The 20,310-nt window shown below is 43.0% G+C and overlaps 1 protein-coding gene across 1 annotated transcript in view; it reads left to right on the top strand.

Annotated features, from left to right (window-relative positions):
• The first annotated feature begins 2,626 nt into the window (after positions 1 to 2,626).
• Positions 2,627 to 20,310, top strand: part of Agk (acylglycerol kinase) — a 73,766-nt gene continuing 56,082 nt past the window's right edge. Inside the window, exons 1-2 of the mRNA XM_032906690.1 lie at positions 2,627 to 2,745; positions 6,851 to 6,957. Coding sequence (XP_032762581.1) covers positions 6,857 to 6,957 — 101 coding nt within the window. The 5' untranslated portion in view covers positions 2,627 to 2,745; positions 6,851 to 6,856. The remainder of the gene's footprint in view (positions 2,746 to 6,850; positions 6,958 to 20,310) is intronic.

The following is a 20,310-nucleotide window of genomic DNA, read 5'->3' as shown; positions in this document are numbered from 1 at the left end:
TAGTGGGAAGTTCACACCATCCCAGTGAGAGTTGTGGGAAGTTCACACTGTCCCAGTGAGAGTAGTGGGAAGTTCACACCATCCCAGTGAGAGTTGTGGGAAGTTCACATCATCCCAGTGAGAGTAGCTGGAAGTTCACACCATCCCAGTGAGAGTAGTGGGAAGTTCACACTGTCCCAGGGGGAGTGGTGGGAAGTTCACACCATCCCAGTGAGAGTAGTGGGAAGTTTACACTGTCCCAGGGGGAGTGGTGAGAAGTTCACACCATCCCAGTGAGAGTGGTTGGAAGTTCACATTGTCCCAGTGAAAAGTCGGACACAGAGTATGGTTTACTGTACTTAAACTCATTGAATATTTTCATTGCCCTTCAAGCAGTCATCTGGAGTCTAAGTTATAAACAAATGAAATAGGACCTGGGAGAGCGGATTGCAGACCCTGTTGGGGTAGGCGCCATGGAGGGCACTAAACATGAAGCCAGCCTCAGACCTTTCCATGTGGCCCATCACATGGCCTCTCAGTAGATGCTGAGTGACAGAATGATGGAAGGAAGAAGAAAAGAAAGTTGTGTTGCTTAGCTTGATCCCCGTCCATCATGAGGGCTGCTGAATTTAAACTGTCTGGAGGTCAGCATCAGCACTGTATCCTGTAGCTCTCTTGTTACTTCGAGTCCACTGACTGCACTAGAGATACCTGTGAAGTGTAAACCAGACCCAACAGTTCTGCTGACTGAATCCTATTCTACCGAGTGGTATGTCCAACGATGTTTTTCCCTGCAGAGAAGGAACTTAACTTCTCTGTCCTTGAGAAAGACTTGAGGAAGACAGCACGCCCCCCCCACATTCCCAAAAAGAGAAGGAAAGAGATCAACATGAGAAAAAAAAAGTATAATTACTAACATGTGAACATCAGGAGAAAGCTCAAAATAGTGACTTAGATCTCCAGCTTAGATAGCACTTGCAACAGAGAACAATAACATTTATAGGAGGTGCCAAAACCGAGGGGTAAAGGATTTTGACGTGATATTGACAGCAATGTAGGGGGACTTAAATGCATGGCAGATAAAGATCGCTTTGATAAATCAATCGCCCTGATGCTGATATGGGCCTAAAGCTGTCCTCAGGGGTTAGCCTTTGTTGTCTGCAGTCTAGAGTTTTGTAAAAAAAGATACGTTGCTGTTCAAGAGTCCGCAGACCAGTAGACTGATTAGAACTTCATGACAGTGGAGAGACGGAATGTCACAGGTGGATGGTCGAATTTCTCCTTTCTTACCTGTAATAGCCATTCATACCAAGCTCTCTACCTAACCCGTCTTCGTGACTACTAGGTCAAACTTTAGGAATGACTGTAAACTTCTACCAGCCCAAATCTAAGAAGGTTATCTACCACATGGTGTCTGAAACCTACCGAGGAGATTGCTCTGCCTTGCTGTAACCTGCCTTCTCGACATCTTAAATTGATTCACGGCTGTATTCTATTCTCTGACTCATAAATGTTCAACTCACCTCTTCCATGGTGGAACATGTCATTCTAGATAACTTGAATCCGTGTTCCAAAACCATGGCCCTTCATACTTGGCTCAGAATAAATTTATTTCCTGTTCACTTTCCCTAGGGAGACAGCAGCAAATAAATGTCTGTTCTCTCCAGATAGTGTGACAGGGACAGCCCCCAAAGAAATGATTCCACTAAAGTCTAGATTTGGGAATCAATGAATTTGATGGGGGTTACATATGGCAGGATGAGTGAGGGATTACCTACAGGAACGTGAACAACTCATAGGTGGCAATACCAGTGAAGAAGTTCTTGTCCCCTTCAACACTCCTAGCCCTCCTGGAGCCCTTCCAGTAACCTTTAATTGCTTGTATATCTTGTGGAAGAGATGGGCCCCTAGGGATCAAAAGTTAATGGGTCCGATCTCGTGACATCTCAGGCGAGCTCCCATTTGAAGATGTTTCCACTGAGCAACTGTTTCCATTTCAAGACAGACTTCTACCAGTCCTCTTTGCAGCAAAACCTGTTTTGTTTTGTTGACATCTCCCTGGCAGTGAGAGGTGGCAAGATAAAAAGTCTTTGTCGGTGAGGGGGGTGGGGGGAGCAGGAAGCTTCCCTGCACCCGCTCTTCATCTTCAGCTCAGCAATCTTTATATTTTAGTAAGACACCTTTCCCCCACCTAGTGTTCAACACCTTGTGGCCTCTCCTGTTTCATGGCTCTCTTTTTCCATAGCTCTCTCTACCTCCGGCAACAGGCCTAAGGATTCTGTGATTTTGTGCCTGATTTCCCCACCCCCACCCTTCTTTTCAGTGCATTCTGACTTGATCTTCTTCCTGCTCTGGGGAGCTCAAACTTCCGCTGGTTAATTTCATACAGTGCCCCTCACCACATGCCCTATAGCTCGGTTTTGTTTTGTTTCATTTACCAATATCTAAAATTGCCTTAGCCGTTTAATTACTTTCTGATTTAGTTCCAAATCGCAAAACTGTTCTTATTATATATTGTGAACTTTCCAGAAACAATTGGCTGGCGAGAGATGGATGGATGAAAGATTGAACAGTAAAGTGACAAGAAAAGGAAGGGAGGGCGGTGGCTGCTGCGAGCCCACCCCTAGGTCACGGGAGAGCTCGCCCTGCCAGGCTCGGGCTGCTCCGCCTCGGAACCCGAGGACAGCGGGAGCGGTTTCCTTTAAAAGAGAGGGAGATTTTTGTGAGAGCACACAGGAAAGGCCGGACGCTGAGCGGCGGGCAGCGGTGAGTTCAGGGGAGAGAGCGAGGGCCGCTGGCTGTGTGTGGTCAGGGTATGGGGTGCAGCCGTGGGTTGCTACGCTGAGCAGGGCCGGAACCCGCCAGCGGTCCCGGGATCGGCCACGCGGTTGTTGACCGCAGCGGGGCGGGAGGAGGAAAGATTGGGCCGGGCCGGCGTGGCGCGCACGCCCGTGGTCTCTGCGAGTCAGGTGTGCTGGTTCGAGTCTCAGAGCAGTGCCTAACTGTGAACCCCTCAGTTCCTCCCTTCCCACCTTAGGCTGTGGGTACACCGGAATAAAAATGGGGCCAGCAATATTTGAACCACAGAAAGCGGGTCGGTTCATTCATTCTATTTATTCGGTTCTGCAGATGTGGATGGCTAGAACCTGTCCCAAGGAGATCTCATTGAGTGAAAAAGCCCCTACCTTCCTTGTCAGGAGAGGGTCAGAAGTTAGAATTTGGGAGTTTATGGGTTTTGGGAGAGCCCGCTTGGAAGGCAAAGATATGTTAATGTAGACATAAAATTGAGATTTTTAACTGACATTAATGAGAAAATCCTGGCTACTGAGAAGGGAATATACACTGAATGTAGTACATATTGTGAAATACAGAAAAACGTACAGATTTTATTGACAATCTCTTCACTGCATAAATTGATGGTGTTTCCTTATTTCTCTAGTGAAAAGGTTAGTTGGCTTATCCAGGGTCTCACCATCTGTAAATGACAAAGCTAGGATTTTGTTAGGCACCTGGACTAGTCCTCTTTGCACTCTAGGCTGCCTGCATATTTCCCTCATCTTTTAGTAATATAGGAATCATTTAAGATGAAAAGGGAGTTGCACGGGGTGGGCGTGGCTTTTTAAAAAAAAATAGTCGACTCGGAGTGTGCTTAGCAGTATTCTTTCCCTGCTGCTTTCCGTTTACGTGATGCTAGCAACTCTCATACATTACCTCACAGGCACGAATCCCAATTCTATCCCTTGTGTTCAACTTCTCCTATTTCCAAAACGCTAAGTCCAGACATCTGTTTGGGCTTCATTTGAGTGTGCCCGGCAGGTATAACAGTCTCGAGTCTCCTTGACTGCATACTGTGTTTTCCCACAAACCAACAGTGTAAATCCAAAACCTGGAGATCACCTAACAATCCGTTGCCCAAGCACAAAACTTGGCTTGTTTCCTCATCCTTCACCTCTCGTAATCAGTTGGTCACCAAGCGCTGCCCATTTCTGTTTTATAAAGACCTCCACATCTTTTGTTGACTCTTGTCTAGAATTTATGGCAGCCACCCCTCTAATGGCTCTTTTTAACTTTATGTTCTGGTTCTGGCAGGATGTTTTATATGTTATTCATCTGCTAAAAAATAAATCTCATTTTTTGTTTTTTTTTTGTTTTTTATTGTCTTCAACATACTATCCAAAGCCCTTAGTGTGGATTAAAAGCCTTTTCAAATCTCTACTTTCCTCTGACCCCATTGTTCATCTTTAAACTACTGTTTTTTTTTAATGTCTGGTATGTTTGCAACCTCCGTTGCAATCATGGTAGTAACTGCTAGCTAAAAATAAAATGACTACTCAGTTCAAGAACAATGTAGGCTTTGGGGGAAGGGAGATAATGCCCAAGAATATACATTTACAACAATTATTTTTTGCACTTTAAATAAGGTTTAATAAGGACACCAGGGCTGAGAACCACTGTTCTAGATGCTATCTTGTATGTATAGTCTATTGATGGGCATAGTTATCCCCAAGTAGTACATTGGCAGTTGAGGAAACAGTAGGAGCAGGAAGTTGTTGCTGTTCTAACCAGAAGCAGACTTCCTGTATAAAGCTCTCACATTAGAGGGGCCTGTATATGCATGCAGGAAATAGTACTTTTATTTCTTAAGGTGAAGGGACACAGAAGAACCCGAGCAAACAAACCTTGCTGGTCTTTAAGTCATAGCACCATGTTCAGTTATGTTTAGTTCAGTTCTGTTCTTTAGCACATTGACCACACACACAGATTTAGTTCTGAAAGTTCTGTGTCATGAAAACTCACACCAAATAGATGTATGTGCTTTTTCCTTGTTAATATGTCTTTTTTAAAATAAGATTCTTAGTAATGGGTGAGAAGAGAAGTTACTTCTTCTGTCTATTGCCTACCTGTTTCTTTCAGAAACACACACACACACACACACACACACACACACACACACACACACACACACACTTTGTGTAGTTCTTAGTTCAGGTTGCTGTAACTGGAGTGTCTTAAATAACAAAAAATTATTTCTCACAGCCTGCAAACTGGAAGTATGAACCCAAGATGGTTGGCACAGAGAGTTTTGTGCATTCTTTCTAGTTTGCAAATGGCTGTCTCATTGCTGTGCCTTCTGATAGAGGTGGTTGCTGGTGTCTCTTCTCAGAGGGGTGCTAATCCCATTCATGAGGACAATATCCTTCCGACCCCATTACTTTTACATCCTAATACCATTTCAGTGGGAATTAGGGCAGTCACTTTCAAGTTTTGGAAACAGTTGTTGAGGCCATAGCATATACCTAACTCCTTTACTCTGTGACTTCTCCTAATCTGCAGGATTCTGAGAATTCCCTGACTCTGTCTGGCTCCTTCAGGTCCATCCCAGTTAGGCCCATTTTTCTGGAGTCAAGGTAGATCCTGTCCTCATTTCCCAGCATGTATCTTACAGTGTTGCAGCTTTGCTTGTATGGCCGTATTGCAGTCAGGGATGCTAAGATTCATGAGCATTTGAGAGTGGTACTTACTCTTCCGTGCCCTAGCCCTTAACAGAGTAGATGTTGTCTATTAAAGACCTCTTGAATAAGTGATTAGGGTCAGATGGAGAGAGGTCAATAACTACATGGTCTTTGGGATTTTATTTATTTATTTATTTATTTATTTATTTATTTATTTATTTTTTGTACCAGCCTGGATGGTTTCATTGATGTCAGCAGTGTGACCATTTCTTCCTAGGAGATTTAACCAAGGGAAGTTAAAGGGAGAAGTAATTTTTATCTGTTTAGATAGTAATTTATATTTATTTTAGAAAATTTTAAGATGCCATTTAGCACCCTACAACTTAGAGGATAATATGTAAAAGTTCTGCTTTTATTTATTGGTATTTTGATTGGTAGTCCTCTTTGAACACAATTGTGGTAACACTAGTTATAGATGCCTTTTACCCTGCTAATTTTATTTAGCATTATATTTTGGGTGTTTTTTCTATATCTGTGAAAATTCTCAATTAAAAAAAAGTTAAATTGCTACATGTTTCACTCACTCAATAGATGTTTTTGGGTTAGCTATTATGTTAGGATTATCAGATCTTACTTGATGTATAGGTTCTAGCAGTGACCACAGCCCTGCATTCGTGGAATTTACTCTAGTTAGATAAGCTAAGTAACATTAATAAATATAAATATCATCGAATGCTGCCATACAAACCCAGAATAAATATGCCATTTAATTTTTTATGAAGAACTAATTTACCTTCCTTACAGGAGTAGGTATGAGTATCTGTCTTGCATTTTGTCATGAGTGAATATGATAATTTAAAACTTAATTTTATACATGAATAATAATAGCTCTTTGTAATTTGCATGCCTTTGATTAGTAAGTTGAGCATTTTTTACTGAGCCACGTGCATTGTGTTTTTTAAAGCATGTTCTCCACTGGTTTTCTTATTGAAGACCTGGTATTTTCTTCTGTCTTGAATAAGCTGTTGCTGGTAATTTGGTCCCTCATAGGTAATAGACAGATACTCACCAATGGTATAGTGGGACAGTAAGAAGGCAGACATAGGGGAAGCCTGGAGATTTATTCCCCGTTCTGCCCTCCTCTGTCCTTCTAGTATGGACAGGGAAAGGTGGGTGGTTACAGAAGAAGGAGAGTCAAGGTAGAAATACATGAAAAAGAAGGAAGCAGAGATCAGTGAGTGCATCAGAAGATGCTGATGGTGACTAGACAGGCAAGGATGAGAAGAACAAGAGCAGGAGTGGCAAAGGAAACAAGAAAGAAAAAAGGAGGGGAGGGGAAACCTTAGAGGAATGGATGAAGGATGCTCCGTGATTATCTTGGATAACTTTTTTTCCTTTTCTGCCTATTAAATCTATAGGAGAAGATGACCACATTCTTTAAAACACTTCGAAATCATTGGAAGAAAACTACAGCTGGCCTCTGCTTGCTGACATGGGGAGGTCACTGGCTCTATGGAAAGCACTGGTAAATATTGACAGCCCGACACTCTGCATCCCATTGGAGAAGGATCCATAGGGCCAGGGTTGGAATTTTGTTAAGCTGCACTTCTCTATAAAATATGGTGGTTAAGCACAGTTACTCACATATAAAACAAAGGCAAAAGCTTCTTGTAACCTGCCCTGTGAAATTGACTGTACACTCACACACCAATGCATAGAGTTGGTGAGGTTAGAAGGAAAGCAAGTGCTACTCACTCTATTTGTAGTTGAAGAACTTGAGACCCGTTCTAGACAGAGTCAAGTCCCCTCCCAGGTAGGCAGTAAGCTGAAGTTGTGACTTACATATCTCCTTGGGAGGACTTCCCAGTTTCTCTTACTGTGGTCTCTGTCTGCCAACCCCTGGTTGCTGAATACGTCTGTCTCTGCTTCCTCCATCTCCTGTGACAATCCTCATCTATATCATTAGACCCGGTTAATTTAAATGAGATCACAGATTAACACCCTTAGTGTTTGAGTAAGGAATTCAGTGTTATATCAGCCTTCACACATGGCTGGAGAAGAAAGTGCCAGGTCTTCTATTCTGCCTTTAAATGGTAAGATGTAAGTGAGCAGAAAGTTGTATACAAATTTAAGACAACCAAAATAATTTATAATCTTTAACCAACCAAGTGTCCCAACACAGAAATGCAGTTGTATTCAGTATTACTTGGCTAACCAGGAAAGAGTTAGGAATTGTATTAGAAGAGTGGTCCATACTTGATATTTTTATGAGCATTCTCAGTTTACTGCTCACAGAGCATATAACACTGTAGCGTGTGGTCTGATAGTTTGTTGCTGTGTGGTTCTGTCGTTGCTAAGTATCCTCAGAGCTAAGTACCACGTTCTTATAACCTGTGTACACACAGCTTAGCACATGTAAGTAAGAAAGAATGTTCACAGACCTTCCCTTCCTTCTAACCTGGGCCCTCAGAGGAGCCTGGGATGTGTTTGCAGGGCCTTTGAGGCACGCTGGTGTCCATGCAGGCTCACTGGGGGCTCACCAGCCCCTGCCGCGTGAAGATCCAAAGAGCTTACATGCTCTTCTTTTCAATATGTCTCCAGAGCTCTTCTGATAACTTCCTAAAGTCTTAGGACTTTTTAAAAGGCCATTCAGTCCTCCAGCAGCTTCACTCTGAATGGGGTTTGAAGCAGCCTTTATGTTTAATTTGTGTGTGGCATAACACAGAGGTACAAGCTCACTGTTTTGCATGTGTGTGTCTGGGCTGGCACTGTTTATAGAAATGGTCTCTTTCCCTGCTGCACGTCCCGGGGCTTTGTTGAAGATATTTGACCACATACGATGGCGCTTTACTTCTAGGCCATCTGTTCTGTCTCAGTGGCCTGTGTGTCTGTCTGGACGCCAGAACCACATTATTTTGATAACTCTAGCTTTATAAGAAGTGTAAAATTAGGAAGTGAGACGATTCTAACTTTGTTCTTTTTCTAGATTATTTTGGCCATTCAGGCTATTTGAGATTTCTTACCAATTCTGAGGTGGCTTTTTCCTATTTCTACAAAAAAAGTGACACTGGGATTTTGACAGAAATTACGTGGAATTGTTAGATTGCTTTGTTTTGTAGCCATTTTAAACACTATTGTCTTCTAGTCCATGAACACAAGATGTCTTCTTGTTTGGTGGCTTTTAATGAACACATCTCTTATCTTACCTACATTTATTTCTAAATATTTTTTTGATCTTCTTGTATGATTGATTTTTTAATTTCTTTTATGTGTTGTTCAATCAATGCATAGAAACACAGCTTACTTTGTTAATTCTTTGTGTGTGTGTGTGGGGGGGGGCAGGTATGGCTCTGGCTTTGATGTTGTTTTATGGTCCTAACATTTTTTTTCTGTGTGTTTGGGTGGAACTGTTCTGATGTTCTGTATAAAAGCTCATGCCATCTGTAAAGACAGATAACTTCTTCTTTTCCATTCATTTTAGATGTACTTTCTTTTCCCTCCTCCTTTCCGCTGCCTTTCTTTCTCCCTCAACCCTTAACTTGACGGTGTCTTGCTATGTAGCTCAGGCTGGCTGTGAATTTAGGATCTTCCTCCCTCAGCCTTCCCTGTGCTGGGATTATAGGTATGTGCCACCACTTGGCACTTGTAACTTACTTTTCTTCCATACTTGCTCTGAGTCAGTTCCTCCTTTACTTGTACTACTGCCTGGCCTTGTAGGCTTATCTGTCCTCCCCTTAGCACAGCTGGAAACATTTCCTCCCCATCCCTGCCTTCCAAACTTCTGCTTCTCCTGCCCTCTGTCTCTTTGCCTGTCTCCTTCTTGTCCTCTGTGACCCCTTCCTTCCCTTTCTTCAAGCGTAAGGAAAGAGTTCTCTGCCTGGGGCCTTCTTCTCATGTTGTCATGCCTTCCCCTGAATGATCTCAGTTGTAGAAACTGTCTTCTGTCTTGTCCCAGGTTTTTGTTCATCTCTATAAAGACCTCTTCTGAGCTCCAGACCTAAGTATATGTTCAAGTGCTTTGTTGGCTTGAATGAGAGAGTCTCGAGTGCTGTAATCTTGTGGCCTTTGAACACTTGATCCTCGGTTGGCTGTGCTGTTTGGGAGGTGTGTTGTGGTTTGCCCTGGAGTTATCTGTATTCGATGCTACTTCCCACTGCCCCAAGGATGCCTGCCTAGTCAGGACTCAGGACTCAGGTGACTTCACCAGAACCTTCTTCCCATTTAATTTGTAAAATACAGGTGAGGGCAGGTACAGAATAGAAGGAGGCCTCTCATTGGACGAGAAGGAAGGATGGGTGGGAGAAAGTTTGAGGGAAGAGGAGGAAAGAGGGAGGAGACTGAGAGTAGCAACAGGACAACGTGGAAACTGACGTTAAGATTCAATGCTGTACCCAGCTTCCTTCTTCTGCTACTGTGCCTTCGCTCTGCCATCTTGGACTCTCAATCTCTGGAAGCATTAGCCCAAACTAACTCTTCCTTGGTCATGACGTTTTAGCACAGCAATAGAAAAGTAAAATACAAGTACTTATCTTAGGATGCTAACAGGTATCTGTGACTCAGCATCCTAAAAGCAAAAGTCCTCCTGCTGGACCTGCTCCTCAGTCATTGGATATACTCACTATGCGTTTTATTTCCCTAGATATTTGAATATCCTCTGTTCCTCCTTACCCACATTTCTCATATCCCATGCACAGACCTAAATGATTTCAGAGTCTCTGCATGTGCTCTGTTTCTTTTGTCTGTCCCCACTGTCCCTGTCATTTTCTCCGTAATGCTACAAACTCTTCCTCTATAGGACACCCGTTGTTGTTGTTGTGGGGCCAGTGAGGCGGTTCAGTGACTAAAGCTTGTTATGCAAAGATTAGGAACTGATTTGGGATCCCCAGCATTCACATAAAAGTTAGATATGGCAGTGTGCACCTGTAACCCCATCTTTGGAGTTGCGGAGACAGGACAATTCCTGGGGCTTACTGATATCCAGTCTACTCAGAACTGTGAGTTCCAGGTTCTCTGAGAGACCCTGTCTCCAAAAGAGAAGGTATAGTGTGATAGAGACACCCAACATCAGCCTCTGCTCTCTGTGAGTACCTACATACACACGCTCACGCATACATGTGTGCGCACACGTAAAACCACTCATTGCCGTTGTGACGACTTGCTTTGCTTGTGTCTTCTCTTATCATAATACTATATAGGCTTTATCTTGCATGGCATTATCTGAAGCCCCTGCACAGAAGGACTCAGTGCACACTGTGTTTGTTGGGAGGATGAAACTGACACTGAGAAGCAGAGTAGCCACTCTATCGGCCCCTTCTAAAGTCACTCCCAGGCTGTGAATTCCAAACAAGTAATGCACTCCATCTATAGTCGGCTTCCTCTTCCATTGCTCACAGATACATCTTGAAATATTGATGAATTTCTGTTAAATCCTCTGCCTTCTCTATACTCAGACAGCCTTAGCTCTCATTTTAAGGAGAAAATTAAAAAACCACAGGCTAGTCATTCACACACAGACACTTTTGTGTTTCTTCCTTCATTGCATGAGGCAGCCTTCCTGCTGTCCAGGGACTTTTCCTTTGTACCCAACCCTCACCATCCGCACCTACATTTGTGTCCTTAATCTTCAGCTTTTTCCTTGTTGATCAAAACCATTCCAAACTTAAACATGTCTTCTCTGAAGTGACAATTTCATTTGTTTACTGCCTGTCTTAGTTAGGGTCTTATTGCTGTGAACAGACACCATGACCAATTTAAGTTTTATAAAGGACAACACTTAATTGGGGCTGGCTTACAGGTTTAGAGGTTCAGTCCATTATCATCAAGGTGGGAGCATGGCAGCATCCAGGCAGGCGTGGTGCAGGAGGAGCTGAGTTCTACATCTTCACCTGAAGGAAGCCAGGAACTGACTGAGCATCCCTAGGCAGCTAGGAGGAGGGTCTCCAAGCCCACCCCACAGTGACACACTTCCTCCAACAAGGCCACACCCTCTAATAGTGCCACACTCCCTAGACCAAGCATGTGCAAACCATCAAACTGCCCTACCTATCGTTTCATTTATACCAGCTCTTAATGTTTCCCTCTCAACTATTCTGCCATTTTAGACTCATTAGTGAGGTTTGATGTGTAGTCCATCATTTGATGAGCAAGCTGTTGACAGAGCCATACCTGGCCTCATTCTGAACTGAGTGAGTGCTCTTCAGCCTTTACTTGCTTCATTCCCCAGGCTGTCTTTGATCTTTAGTTGCTTAAGGCTGTCCTTTTGTTCTCTTTGACTGCACACTTACTGGCATATTTTGTAAGTGACCCCCAAGCACATGGCTGTTCAGTGGGAAGAGAGAGATTCTGGGACCGTTGCATTGCTTTAGACATTTGTCTTCTCCTGACACTCCATGTAAATAGAAGAGGTGAGAGGGTCCTCACAGCAGGTCTGCTTTAATTTTAATTTCTCTGTTCCATTTGTATTGCCTCCTCTCATTGACCTTTTGACGTAACATATTTATTTGTAGGCTTTTTTATTGTTTATAATATTTATGGATTTCTTTTCTCTTGAGAGTTCCATCTATTTTCTCCCTTCTCCCAAGTTTCAAAGAAGAAATTCATTTTGATTTTTTTAAAGATTTCTCCTCTATAATTTTCCTGCTGAAGGCTGCTGTGGTTGGCAGGAGCAGCAGGGATAGCTCTCAGCACAGCTCTGTGAGAGCAATTGAAGAGGAGGAAATGACCCCGTGTGCTGAGAGTAAAGAGAGTTTAAGTCTTGCTCATTCCTCTCCAGCCGCTCTGACCGAGCCTTCTGGGATCCCCAGGGAAGATTATGTTCCAGGCTGCCAGTTCATCATGTCAGCGGTTTACCTGCAATAGCCTTTTCTACTTTTCTAGCCTTTTGTAGCAAAGAGCCTGCTGATTAAAAAGTAGCAGAAGAAAGGAAGCGGTGTAGTATGAAAGTTGTCACTGGAGTCAAATAGCCGTGAGACATCCTAGTGGTGTGACCTTGGGCTCTTGAAGCTTTACCTTCTTCAACTGTGGAATGGGCAGAGTAGTATCTCATTGTCATTGATAAGCTAACTGCCAAAGTCCAGTGTGGTGTATTCTAGACACGCATTCAGTAAACGCTCTGGGTAATTTGACGTAAAAACTGCTTAGTACTTGGAGAGTTCAAACGGTGCTGCTGGTACCCGGGCAATGAATGACATGAGAGCTAGCCATTAGGGCAGGCAAATGGAATGAAGAGACATTTGAAAAGTCTACTTTTAAGTCTAAGGTAGGGACTAAAGAGATGGCTCTGTGGTTCCAAGTACTGGCTGCTCTTGCACAGGACTTGACCTTGTTTTCTAGCACCCTCATAGTCTCTCACAATCCCTTGTAACTCCATTTCCAGAAGGATCTGATACCTTCTTTTGGCCTCTGGGTACCACAAATACACATGGTACTGGTACATATACACATAAAATAAATATAAGATAAACCCTAAGTTACATACAGTGCTAACTTCAGAACAGCAGGGCCCAAACCATTAAGAACATCAAGACATACCTGAACCCTTGATGATCTGACTCAAACTCACTGTCTGTAATCACTGGAGACCTTGTCCTAGCTTATTCTGCCTTTGGTCTGTCTCACTGTTTTGGTCATTGAGCCTTGGCACCACCTTTTCAACTAACCCTTTTGGCTCAGTAATTGATGGCAGCTCTAATCCTGCTTCTTTTTGGCCCCCACTCCTCAGTTTATGCCTTGGGGGCCAGGCTCCTGGCAGTAGTTCTACTATTGACCCTTGCCTATGACCTGCCTTTCTTCTCAAGAGACTACCTACCCTCTCAAGTTGGCTAGAATTCCTGTTATCTTTTCCTGAAGATTTTTAGAATCTCGGTCACATTAAGTCCCTTGTTAAGCTTGTAGAGCAAATGATACTATATCCCTGGTCCTGGACTCTGTGCTCATTGGTTTAAATTAATCTTGGGGATTTTTTTCTTCCATGTCTTGTAACACCAAACATGATTAGATGTACACTTGCCCTTCCTAAACAAGGGTTATGAAGTTGTCTACAGGGTTTGTTCAGTGCTATTCAATTGTATTGAGACCTTGGTGATAATAGTTAACAATCAGTGTTGCTGGGTCTGATTCTCAGCTCTTGGTATTTATGACATTGTTTATTTTCCTAATAATTTGACGATATGCTTATTAGTCATAGTAGCATGATAGCATGAGATTAATATCTACATGCAGATGAAGAAATCGGGACAATGAGAACGTATCACACTGTTGTTGTGTGTGAATGACCAAAGAATTTGGGTACAGTTGCCAAGCTATTGAGAAAGAAGGATCACTTCTCAGAGGCCCCTACAGTAGCATAGTTAAGATAAGCCTCCAGAGCCCGGCAATGTGGAATTGAACTTGATATTTATCAGGAATATCTCAGTTACTGGACTGTGCTGGGAAGAGACACCATGGCCAAGGCAGCTTAGGCACACACAGCACTGGAGAAGTAGCTGAGAGCCTATATCTGGTTTGAAAGGGTTGGGGTGAAGTAAGTGGGGAGAGGCTGGCCACGACTTTTTGAAACTTCAAAGCCCACCTGCAGTGACACACCTCCTCCAATAAGGCCACACCTCTTAATCCAGTCCTAAGCCTGGGAACCAACCATTTAAATATATGTGCCTGTAGGGGCTATTCTCATTTAAACCACCACAAGTAGTGAAGCCTTGGGTAACTTCTCCTGTCCATGTTAGATTCTCTGCCTATAAACTGGAGGTAGTAGGCAGTAATAGTACTCTTCCCTGTGGGTTGTCATCAGATTTTTCTTAGAAGAGAAGCTGGTTCAAAGAACATTTGTTTTTTACCTCATGAAGCCATTCTTAAAAAGATGTCCTTTGAGTTGTGCCTTGAAGACTTAGTGGAGACTGGTAAAGAATGTGACTTAGATTTGCATATTTTCAGTGGACTGGAAAAGCCAGGTTGTAGGAGGGTTAAGAAGAATATTGTGACCAAGGTAACATTTTAGAGGTTTAGCTTAGCCTCCTGTGCAGGGTCCATTTTAGAAGTTGACTTCAAAGCTATTAAAGGCCTGCAGTAGAGGCAGCCTAAGGAAAGAGAGCAAATGGCAGGTATGAAGCTGCAGCCTGGGAGTGGTACAGCGCTGCAGGCGTGGGGGGAAGCTTCTCTGGCTTCAGTTTTGCTACCTGTCAGCTCTGTGGCCTTGTCAAGTCACTTAAACCACTTAACTCTGAGCCTCTTTTCTCGTCCCACACGAGGGATAATTATATGTGTTTGGCAGGTGAGTTTCAAGGACTGAATGAGGAGGTGTGGGTCAGCTGTCTTATACTGTGCTTAAATTTAGCTCTCTGCAGATGCGAGCTGTTGTTAGTGCAAGGTGATTGACTGGGTATTTGGCTGAGGGAGAGGAGAAATCATTTTATGGCTTCAAGACTGGTATAATTGGTGATGCAGAAAGAAGAAAGTCACCAAGGAAAATTGGTTTGAGGAAGAGGTATTATATTCTATTTTAGGCACACCGAGTTTGAGACCCTGACAGGATAGGCAAAGGGAATGTGTTAGCTGCCAGGTATAAATTATGCATGAGCCACACTTGACTAGACTGGTACGTTTGCCTTTGCTGGAGATTATGGTTTGAGGAGTGTTGGGCTTTGGGTCCGAGTATCTCTGGATGTCTGCAGGCACATGCTTGCCCCGATATCAGTTCAGACGCCTCTGACTGCAGGCAGTCGTCCAGGCCTTCCTCCCCTGCAGCAGTTGCTCTGCCAGTGCTGAAGGTCAGAAGTTTATTCCCCTTCATAGCTTCTCTTTGTTTCAAATTTTGTTGAGATTTTGGTAAAGCAGTTTGTTTTGCTTTTTAGTCATTTCAAAGTTCATTTTGCATCACCCCATCTCCCACCCCACAGGCTGATGCTGAAATTGGGGTTTTAATGGGTTCTATTTAAAGAAGCTCATTTGTGGGCAATTAAATAACATGCTTGTCAGCCCAGATGTGATAGGGAATAAGGGAACCTTTTTTTTTTTTTAACTTTTAAATACAATGAAGTTTAATTATATTCTATTTCTTTTCAACTCCTTTTGTTAGATTATGTGGAAAACAGATTTCTTCCTTAAAAAAAAAAAAAATCAGTATCTGTACTTTCCTGTATCTAAGAGTGGGGAGCGAAGATGGAAGACAGGACGTATATTTAAGTTATATTTTGTCGTTTTGGCTTCACATAATTGAGGAAAATTTTATGTTAGTGGTTTTACTTGTTCCAAGGCCTGTACAGAAAATAATTGTAGCTGATGCTGACAGCAGTAGTACCCGACATTTCCGATGTATCATGTTCAGAACAGCAGAACACGGGTATTAGTAGCTGTGAGCTTAGGATGTTCAGGTCACACGTTGTCCAGATATGTCAAGGAGCCTTGAGCGCACAGTGAGCACTCTCATGTGGGATGTTTTCAGACAGAATTGTTAGGCTTTGAGAGAAGGGACGTTTCCTCTCAGCCTGTATATACCTGAGTACCCGAATAATCCACAGTCTCTGAGTAGTGCTTTGTCATTCCTTCTCTGCCTTGCTTATAACTGAGACTCAGTCTAATTTTCTTTTAAGACATTTGCCATTATATAAGGTTGGTTCACTGGGACCCAGAGAGCTAGTGTTTTGGTTGCCTAGTAGAGTGGCAGAATGAATGATACATTTGTATGTAAAAAGAAATCTGGAATAAGTTGTTTAAATGGGTAAAAATGAATGAATAGAAAAATGTAGACGTGAGAGAACTGACTCCCAGAAGTTGTCCTATGACCTTCACATATATGCTGTGGCAAATGCACCACACAAACATATGTACACAAATAAATGTATTAATTAAAAATAAATTAGATAGGAGTAGAAATATCACGCACTCACATAAATACATATACATACATATGTAAACACACATATACACACACACACACACACACACACGCACACACATACAAACTAGAGGGCAATGGATGCATTCTCATGGTAGGTGAAACATCCCCTAATGGTGCTATACCATAGACCTAAGCAGAAATGTAGCCACCAGTCAGAGATGGAGCCCTATGCAGAGTGCAGAGAGTTCGGTCTGATTATTTGTGCTTCATGATTGTCAGAATGGTGGGATAGGAAAAACGTTGGTATCTTTAGGGACTAAAGGGGGGGAAAAAAGAGGGAAAAGTAGAATAATTTCATATTCTTTTTTTTTTTTTTTTTTTTTTTTTTTGGGGCTGGGGAACCCAGGAAAGCTCTACCACTGAGCCAAATCCCAACCCCAAGAGAAAAATTTCATATTCTAAGGAAAGAAAAGGTTTGTAGGATAGACTTTTCCATTTTTGTCAGTCAATGGATGTGTGTGTGTGTGTGTGTGTGTGTGTGTGTGTGTGTGGCGGGGGACATAGACTGCAGAAGCATCTTCTGGCTAATGAAAAGTCTTATAGAGCAGGCTCACAGGACAGGTTAGTCATGAGAGGATGCCTTAAGGATGCCATCTTTTGTTAAATAATTTCCATTCTGAGCTGGAGACCTGAGAAACTAAGAGCTACTTGAAGCATTCCCAAGTAATAGCTTGTTCTGTACAAGTGTAGAAAAGTGACTGATCTGGGAAGACTGGGGAAGGTGGTTTGGGGATTTCTTATTTCAGAGTGTGAAAGAATGGGCACCAAATCGAGCTGCTTGAGGCAACCTTTGGAATGGTAGAGTTGAGGCCTCCGTCTTGGGTAGAGGTTAATCTTTGCCTGATAAATAATAGTGACTTATTCAGAGGTTGGGAAAGATTTGTGGGCTTTTCTCTAAGCCCACGTGCAAGAAGACTAGAATAGCACTCCAGGTCCAGTGCAGGGAGAAAGTGTGAAGTGGGTGACTGATGAGCAGTGAACAAGGCTTTGTTACTGCTGAAAATACCTAGAAAGTGGCAGGGGTATTGGCAGAAGCTACAGCAGGCTGAGGAGCAGGGTGTGTCCCTCTAGTGCTAAGCCTCCAGTCACTTTCTAACAGTGTGCATGCCCACAGGCCAGAGGGTTCCTCAAATGAGGTCAATGAATCACTTTCTAGGAGCTCGAAGGGGTTGAGAAAACTGCCTAAGTGAACATTCTGGAGTCTTTTGGGGATAGAGACTGAAGTTGGGCTTCTCTGTGTTCTCTTTGTATGTCAATACAAGATGAGAACCACCTCTGCAGTGACCTTTGTTACTAGTAGGGTGGTGGTGCACCATTTGATTGAGGGGTTGGGATGTATGGAAAAGATTGTAAAGTGATGGACTACATCGCTTCTAAGAACCTTTTCAACCTTATCATTTCAGATGTCTAGGAAATAGGGCTTGGGTTTGGACACTGTTGACAAAAGTATTTTTTTGCTCCAGATGCTGTTTGCCTTTCCTGCTTCCACAAAGAAATAAAGATAGTAAAATCAGGGGTTGCAGACCTAAACATTACTGTCAATATTCAGGAATCCATGATTTAACAGTGAGCAAATCCAAAAATTCTTTGAATCACAAATCTCATTCAGAAATTGAGTTCACACATTTTGGCAAAAACTTGTTGGAAGTGTTTTTAGTTCATTGTTGAATACCTGTTGCGGTAATTTTAAAAGGGAACATTTTCTATCAGTTTTCACAAGCTGGATCTGCATACTCTGGCCTCTGGCTACTATTCTAGTCCGCAAGCCGCCCTCTCTGAGTGCTCCCCTAGGCGGTAGTTAACATGCCCCAGCCAGGCCAACGTGTGTTCTCTCTCTCTCTCTCTCTCTCTCTCTCTCTCTCTCTCTCTCTCTCTCTCTCTCTCTCTCTCTCTCTCTCTCTCTAACTGCCTCTTAGCCATTTCTTTCACACACTGTCTTCTTTAGCCTGGTAAATCAAAGTTCCAGAAACTTGTAATTTAGCAATTAGATTTACATATTAAATTCTCAATCCACAATACTCCACACAACAAATTCACTGCCAATTAATAAAGATTTAAACCGCCCACCTAGACAAGGCAAAATCGACCCAGTCCACCTGGATCTGGATCATCCTGCTCTGTTGTTTCCATCTTGAATTCTCTCGCTCCTCCTCCTACCTCCTTCCTAGACTCCCCCCCCCCACCTCCTTCTCATCCAGTGATAGGCTACGCCCCATCCTGTACCCACCTTTCTGCATAATGACATCACCTTACAAATACCCTCCTGCAGGCTTCTTTCTCATTCCTCGTGTAGCTGTTGTATGACTTCCATGATCTCTCTTCCTCCTCTCCCTCCTCCTCCCCCTCCTCCCCCTCCTCCTCCTCCTCCCTCCTCATCCTCCTCCCTCCTCATCCCTTAGTCCACATTTGCAGGTCGTGTGTTGACTTTCCTGTTCTTTACCCACTTTCACTCGGCAACACGACTGTAGTGGGCTGTGATGCCAGCCATGACCTATGTGGCTCCATGTTGTCTTTTATACAGCTTTTTGGCATTGAAGTGAAGACGTTTGGCACTTAGTATGTGTTAGCAATATTTTCTTCCTTTGTACAACTTCAGGAGTTAGAGATTTCTGCATCATCCTGTGCTTGAGAGAGTTGAGAAGATATAAAGTTTCTCGGTGTCCATCATAGGGAGGCCGGGAATATGGAAAGATGCTATCCATAAAAGCAGAGATACTGGAGCGGAGGGCCCCATAGCCCTTCAAGTTGGGTTGACCCTCTGGGGTTCTAACCTGTCACACTGACTTTTTCCCCCTAAAGAACTGAACATTTTTTAGGAAGGAAAGCTTGAACATTCTTTGAAGTAAGCTGCACTTGCCTCTGCTGGGTCAGAGCTCTGTCCTGTAGACACAAGTGATGTGACCGTGGTTACTGTTTCTCTCAGTAACAGGGCCCATGCGCCAGTCTTCACCTCCTTAGGAGGGGGTTTAGGTCATGAGGAAGGGGTTGACCATGGAATTGGGAAACACTTTCCCTCTAGTCACTGGCTGAGATACACTGTTTGTATTGCCGTTTTTTCCTCTATCCCTCCTTCTCCATCAACAAGAAGGGAGTGCGGCCCCTGACAATGTGATGACTAATTATTTTAGGAAGCCTGAATAAGTCACCGTGGTTGCTGTAAACATCTAAACTTGAAATCTGTTTTGTGCAAAGCAAAGACAGTGTTTGCATGCACCAAGGGAAAACTGGTGGTAGAAATTGCTGAACAATTTGCTTCTAGCTGTAGTGGGAAATATCCTTTTTGGGAAATAGAATGGATCAATGTAATTTTTCTCTTCATGTAAAGCTGTTATTGAAGTAACAACTTATCTTATTTTGCAGTCCTAAAGTAGTAAATAAAACATTTATGGCTCAGAATAAATTGAGAGCATCCTATTACCTGTAGTAGCAGGCAAGTTCATATTTTTTTAAAGCCTCGGGCAGTAACATCAGCAGATTTTTTTTCTTCCTTCTTTTTTAATCTAGAAGCTTCTAATTTCTCTGTGTCAAAGACCTTTGGTTCTGAGTAGGTATTGAGGGACCGTGTCTGATATGACTACATTTTGGAGACCCTCTTGTAAATTGTATTTATCATTAGTGCCCAGTAGGCACCTTGCTGTATAGAAAGAACATGGACTGCCAGTTGATGTACAGTCCGTTTTCTGTTTGGTAACTAGGTCTCTGGCTCACACGAGACTCTTGATCCATTATGTATCTAGAATTCTCTGACACTGGAGCAGTTGTCTGGTATACAAATTACACACACACACACACACACACACACACACACACACACACACACACTTTGGTTTGTAAGAGTCCAGTTGCATCCTGTTCTTCATATGTATGCTCACACACAGCCTGAGGTCCTTCTGACCTGGCAGCATTCTCATGACACTGTGGGGTTTTTCTTCCTTGTCCTTGACTACACTGGAGAGCTATCTCATACGATCTGCTGGTTCAGGA

The sequence above is a fragment of the Rattus rattus genome, chromosome 6 (assembly GCF_011064425.1).
Source record: "Rattus rattus isolate New Zealand chromosome 6, Rrattus_CSIRO_v1, whole genome shotgun sequence".
In the NCBI taxonomy this organism is placed as follows: Eukaryota; Metazoa; Chordata; class Mammalia; order Rodentia; family Muridae; genus Rattus; species Rattus rattus.
This window is presented reverse-complemented; position numbering and strand designations above follow the sequence as displayed.